At 56.0% G+C, this 6,649-nt stretch overlaps 1 protein-coding gene across 1 annotated transcript; it reads right to left on the reverse strand.

The window, feature by feature from the left end:
* Positions 1-2,078: 2,078 nt before the first annotated feature.
* On the reverse strand, positions 2,079-6,637 carry LOC138645577 (PAXIP1-associated glutamate-rich protein 1-like). The gene is made up of 4 exons (XM_069734991.1): positions 6,458-6,637; positions 5,854-6,275; positions 2,784-2,866; positions 2,079-2,583 (listed from the first exon to the last, which is right to left on the reverse strand). Exons 2-4 carry the CDS (start codon positions 6,273-6,275, stop codon positions 2,399-2,401), a joined length of 690 nt encoding a protein of 229 aa, XP_069591092.1. The 5' UTR covers positions 6,458-6,637; the 3' UTR covers positions 2,079-2,398.
* Between the last annotated feature and the right edge of the window lie 12 nt (positions 6,638-6,649).

A 6,649-nucleotide genomic window follows, 5' to 3' on the forward strand; every position in this document is an offset into this window, starting at 1 on the left:
GCAGTGGGTCAGTAATAGTGTGGGGTGACATATCTTTGGAGGGCCGCACAGCCCTCCATGTGCTCGTCAGAGGTAGCCTGACTACCAATAGGTACCGAGATGAGATCCTCAGACCCCTTGTGAGACCATATGCTGGTGCGGTTGGCCCTGGGTTCCCGCTAATGCAGGACAATGCCAGACCTCATGTGGCTGGAGTGTGTCAGCAGTTCCTGCAAGATGAAGGCATTGAAGCTATGGACTGGCCGCCCGTTCCCCAGACCTGAATCCGATTGAGCACATCTGGGACATCATGTCTCGCACCATCCACCAACGTCACGTTGCACCACAGACTGTCCAGGAGTTGGCGGATGCTTTAGTCCAGGTCTGGGAGATCTATCAGGAGACCATCGACCGCCTTATCAGGAGCATGTCCAGGCATTGTAGGTTGGTCATACAGGCACGTGGAGGCCACACACACCACTGAGCATCATTTCCTTGTCTTGAGGCATTTCCACTGAAGTTGGATCAGCCTGTAACTTAATTTTCCACTCTGATTTTGAGCATCATTCCAACTCCACCTCCGTGGGATATTAGTTGTGATTTACATTCATCATTTTTAGGTTTTATTGTTCTTAACACATTCCACTATGTAATGAATAAAGATTTACACCTGGAATAGTTCATTCAGTGATATCTAGGATGTGGGATATTAGTGTTCCCTTTATTTTTTTGAGCTGTGTATAACAATGGATAAACCTGCAGAAGTAAAGGGTCTCGTCCTAGAGAACGTATTGACCTCCTTCCCACGGCAGCAGACATTTTTATTTCTGTTTTCATCTCCACTTCATCCAAGACCCATATCTCATTTTCCGCCATATCAGGACTTGTTTTTTGGGGGCTGAGTTGGAGTTTTGAATGACGCCATCATCTTACTGTATAATGTCAGTCTAAGGCTACGTTCACATTTGCGTTCTGCCGGGCTGCGTCGGGCGCAGCCGCGGCGACGCATGCTCCCCTATATTTAACATGGGGGCGCATGGACATGCGTTTGCATGCGTTTTGCGATGCATGCGTCTTTTTTGCCACGTTAGGGCGCAGAGGACGCAGCAAGATGCATTTTTTTTGTGTCCAAAATCCGGCAAAAAAAGGACGCATGCGTCGCAAAACTATGCGTTTTGCATGCGTTCTTGTTTGCGTTGTGTTGCCGACGCAGCCCCGCACAACGGAAATGTGAACGTAGCCTTAGCACTAATATTCCATCCTTCACTTATTAAATCTGTACATTTAACCCCTTTCTGCCAGCTGACGGGATAGTGCGCCAGCTGGCAATATCCCCCGCTTTGAGGTGGGCTCCGGCGGTAAAGAGCTGTCATTTTAACAGAGGCATTTAACTAGTTAATGGGTGCGGTCGGATCGCAATTCCGCTTGCGCCCATTAACTAGTTAAATGCCACTGTCAAACTCTGACAGCGGCATTTAAGAAGCGCCGCCAGCCGCAAGCGCTTGCACCGCTGACCCCCGTCACGTGATTGGGGGTCATCGATGCATTGCCATCACAACCAGAGGTCTCCTTGAGACCTCGATGGTTGTTGATGGCAGATTGCTGTGAGCGCCACCCTGTGGTCGGCGCTCATAGCAATGCTGCATTTCTGTTATATAGAGGTGATCCGTGCTTCACCTCCATGTAGCAGAGGCGATCGTGTAGTGCATGCTACTAGCCTCCTATGGAGCCAATGAAGCATGCCAAAAAAAAAAAAAAAGTGTTTAAAAATATAATATACTGTATATATAGATAGATAGAGAGAAAAAATACCAACCCGCACTCCTAATGTGAACACGTGCAAGCTGCAAACTTTGTTTTTCTCTATTTAGTCATTGGATGTTGACTGCATCCCCACTGATCTTGCAGGTGGCATTAATCAACTCTACCTGCCCATAAATTGTAGGTTTAGCCCAAAGTGACATGTTTTGTCCAGAGTTGTAGGCTGGTGGCCCAAAAGTGGCATGTATGGTAGAGTAGGACCCATCAGATCACCTTGCCGTGGGCAGCGCTGTGGGATGACTGACTGTCACTCGCACGCCTGAACAGAAACTATCAGATTTTAAAGGGGGAAAAAAAGGTCCATTTATTTACAGGTGACAAGAAGCACAAAACTGAGGGGGGCAGACCGAAGCTTCTGGGGCAGTAATCATCCCAGGCCGTCCTCTCGGCCGATCCTCCCCAACTACAAGTCCCAGGTGTCCGGGCGGTCAGGGCATGCTGAGGTCTGCCACTTTTTGCAAGAAATGTGTGTGAGCGTGAAATAGTTAAATACATAAAGCAGCCGATGTTTGAACTTCAGATTGTGGGTGACCGAGGAAGTGTCCACAAGATGGCGCTCTGCTCAGTTCTGCTGCAGTTACAGTCCAGCTGGTGGCGCTCAGTACTTCCGCTGGCGAGGAAAGATGGCGGATGAGCGCTTTGGGGTAGGCACAGAGTCCGGGTCCATATCGAACAGATCGCGGCCGGTCTTCAGGATCTGCTCCTCGATCTTCTTGTGTCGCTTCATGTCGGACAGCACCTTGTCCATCCGAGCCTCTCTCTTCTGACTGCGGGTCGAGCTCCCTGGCAAACAGAAAATAAAGAGTTAAATATGTATGTTTACACGCAGACACCAGAAGACCACCCTGTGGCCGGACAGCTCATCCAAGGCTGTGGCTACTACTCCCTCCACCATGCTTTACACTGCAGTCCTGCCCTATCAGTGTATGGCTATACAGCACCTGCTGTACTAAGAACAGGCGCTCCCCTCCCCCATCACTTACCGGGCGTTCGCCGCCTGTCAATCAATGAGTTTTTCGGAGTGATAGGTTCATCATTGAAATCGAACTCTGTGGGGATGGAAGGCCTGCGGGGGAAAAAGAGACAGTCAGCTCCGCTATCATGTAATTCATCATTCATCGTCTGGACGAAGCAATGATCACACAGCTGAAGGTTCGTTACAATGGATCCAACCACTGAAGACGCTGCATCTACAGCAGTGAAACGTGTCGGGAAGGAGCAGAGGCCGTAAAGTTATTAACCCCTTGCCTCCGCAGCGCTTTTGTATTTTTTCCTCACCTTCTTCCAGGACCCATAACTTTTGTTTTTAATTCTTCCATTCGCACAGACATACAAGGGCTCGTATTTTGGGAATCACTCTTCTTTTTCCCCCCATGTAAAATGCTAAAAAAAAAATCCAACTGCAGAGAAATAGTCTGTAACTCCATTATAGTTACTCTGGGTTTCGTTTTTGCTGCAGTAAAAGTCACCAGGTAGCCCCGTTCCCCGGTCGGTACGATTACACCCGCAGCCAAACACTTATTACAATTTAGTGAGAAAACAACAAGTTGCCATTTTCCACTTTCTCAGACCCTCTATTTTCCCGTCTGTATCGCCGGATCGGGGCTCAGTTTGTTTCCGCGATTTACTGAGACCACTTTCCCGCAGCGACACCTGCTATGGTGCAGACTCAGCTCCAGGTCCCGCAGCGACACCTGGTACGGCGCAGGCTCAGCTACCGACCCCGCAGCGACACCTGGTACGGCGCAGGCTCAGCTACCGACCCCGCAGCAACACCTGGTACGGCGCAAGCTCAGCTACCGACCCCACAGCGACACCTGGTACGGCGCAGACTCAGCTTTTGATACCGCAGCGACACCTGGTACGGCGCAGGCTCAGCTACCGACCCCGCAGCGACACCTGGTACGGCGCAGGCTCAGCTACGGACCCCGCAGCGACACCTGGTACGGCTCAGGCTCAGCTCCCGCAGCGACACCTGGTACAGCGCAGGCTCAGCTCCTGATCCCGCAGCGACACCTGGTACGGCGCAGGCTCAGCTACCGACCCCACAGCGACACCTGGTACGGCGCAGGCTCAGCTACCGATCCCACAGCGACACCTGGTACGGCGCAGGCTCAGCTACCGACCCCACAGCGACACCTGGTACGGCGCAGGCTCAGCTCCCGACCCCGCAGCGACACCTGGTACAGCGCAGGCTCAGCTCCTGATCCCGCAGCGACACCTGGTACAGCGCATGCTCAGCTACTGATCCCGCAGCGACACCTGGTACAGCGTAGGCTCAGCTCCTAATCCAGCAGAAACACCTGGTACAGCGCAGGCTCAGCTACCGACCCCACAGCGACATCTGGTACAGCGCAGGCTCAGCTCCTGATCCCGCAGCGACACCTGGTACAGCGCATGCTCAGCTACTGATCCCGCAGCGACACCTGGTACAGCGTAGGCTCAGCTCCTGATCCAGCAGAAACACCTGGTACAGCGCAGGCTCAGCTACCGACCCCGCAGCGACACCTGGTACAGCGCAGGCTCAGCTCCTGATCCAGCAGAAACACCTGGTACAGCGCAGGCTCAGCTACCGACCCCGCAGCGACACCTGGTACAGCGCAGGCTCAGCTCCTGATCCAGCAGAAACACCTGGTACAGCGCAGGCTCAGCTACCGACCCCGCAGCGACACCTGGTACAGCGCAGGCTCAGCTCATGATCCCGCAGCGACACCTGGTACAGCGCAGGCTCAGCTCCTGATCCCGCAGAGACACCTGGTACAGCGCAGGCTCAGCTTTTGATACCGCAGCGACACCTGGTACGGCGCAGGCTCAGCTACCGACCCCGCAGCGACACCTGGTACGGCGCAGGCTCAGCTACCGACCCCGCAGCGACACCTGGTACGGTGCAGGCTCAGCTACCGACCCCGCAGCGACACCTGGTACAGCGCAGGCTCAGCTCCTGATCCCGCAGCGACACCTGGTACAGCGCATGCTCAGCTACTGATCCCGCAGCGACACCTGGTACAGCGCAGGCTCAGCTACCGACCCCGCAGCGACACCTGGTACAGCGCAGGCTCAGCTCCTGATCCCGCAGCGACACCTGGTACAGCGCAGGCTCAGCTCTTGATCCCGCAGCGACACCTGGTACAGCGCAGGCTCAGCTCCTGATCCCGCAGAGACACCTGGTACAGCGCAGGCTCAGCTCCTGATCCTGCAGCGACACCTGGTATAGCGCATGCTCAGCTACTGACGCCGCAGCGACACCTGGTACAGCGCAGGCTCAGCTCCTGATCCCGCAGCGACACCTGGTACAGCGCAGGCTCAGCTACCAACCCCGCAGCGACACCTGGTACGGCGCAGGCTCAGCTACCAACCCCGCAGCGACACCTGGTACGGCGCAGGCTCAGCTCCTGATCCAGCAGAAACACCTGGTACGGCGCAGGCTCAGCTACCGACCCCGCAGCGACACCTGGTACGGCGCAGGCTCAGCTCCCGCAGCGACACCTGGTACAGCGCAGGCTCAGCTCCCGCAGCGACACCTGGTACAGCGCAGGCTCAGCTCCTGATCCCGCAGTGACACCTGGTGCAGCGCAGCTCCTGATCCCGCAGTGACACCTGGTGCAGCGCAGCTCCTGATCCCGCAGTGACACCTGGTGCAGCGCAGCTCCTGATCCCGCAGTGACACCTGGTATGGCGCAGGCTCAGCTACCGACCCCGCAGCGACACCTGGTACAGAGCAGGCTCAGCTCCTGGTCCCGCAGCGACACCTGGTACAGAGCAGGCTCAGCTCCTGGTCCCGCAGCGACACCTGGTACGGCGCAGGCTCAGCTCCCGCAGTGACACCTGGTATGGCACAGGCTCAGCTCCTGGTCCCTCAGCGACACCTGGTACGGCGCAGGCTCAGCTCCCGCAGTGACACCTGGTACGGCGCAGGCTCAGCTCCTGATCCCGCAGTGAAGCCATACATTAGAGGTTGTTACAGGTTTGTGTAATCCCACACTTTTCCCAGCACAATTTTCTGATGGCTTCGGGTGACCCTGAGGTCACAGGTTTCGGGCCTCGGTCACTCACGTCTCATCTTCCTCCTCCTCTTCCTCCTGCTCCTGGTCTGACTCCTCGTCCAGAGTGTCCGGCTCGGGGGTGGGCGGCCGGCGCAGCAGGAGGTCCACCTGCAGGGGCAGCGTCTTCTCGCTGGCGATGAGCTCATACAGGCGCTTGATCTCCTCGGGGGCCGGCATCCATCCGTCCGTCTCGTCCAGGTCGTCGTCACTGCAGGGGATGCACCAGTCCTCGTCCTCCTCCTCGTCGTCATCTTCCTCCTGCCGCCGCTGCTCATCTCCGTCCTCCTCCTCCACTTTCTCTCCTTCGTCCTCCTTCTGCCCCTCCTCACCCTCTCGCGCCTCCTCCTCCTCGTCTTCCTCTTCTTCCTTCACAGCCAGCGACTCCATGCCGGACGTCACCTTCTCCTCGGCCTCTCCGGACGCCTCCTCCATCTAAACAAGGAGAAAGGGTTAAAAATAAAGAAATGTCACTCACGACTTCCATGGCCTCAGGCAGCGCAGGCGCAGTGACAGCACAGCGAGGAGTATTCCGCCATGATAAGACTTAGCTATAATAGGATAATGGCGGCGCAGACGTTACCAGCCCATAATCCGCGCCGGGTGACGTCACTCACCGGGCTCCACCGATATCCCCGCGGATCACAGACAGGAGGAGGCCGCCATCTTGTCCGGTCTCTGTTTACCCCGCCAGGCGCACATGACGTCACATCCGGCCGCCCAACACTGCGGAGCTGGTGCTATGAGGCTACGGCGGCCATATTTACTTTGACACGAAGCTCCCGTGCAGGAGACATCTGACAGCTGTG

The sequence above is a fragment of the Ranitomeya imitator genome, chromosome 7, assembly GCF_032444005.1.
Source record: "Ranitomeya imitator isolate aRanImi1 chromosome 7, aRanImi1.pri, whole genome shotgun sequence".
In the NCBI taxonomy this organism is placed as follows: domain Eukaryota; kingdom Metazoa; phylum Chordata; class Amphibia; order Anura; family Dendrobatidae; genus Ranitomeya; species Ranitomeya imitator.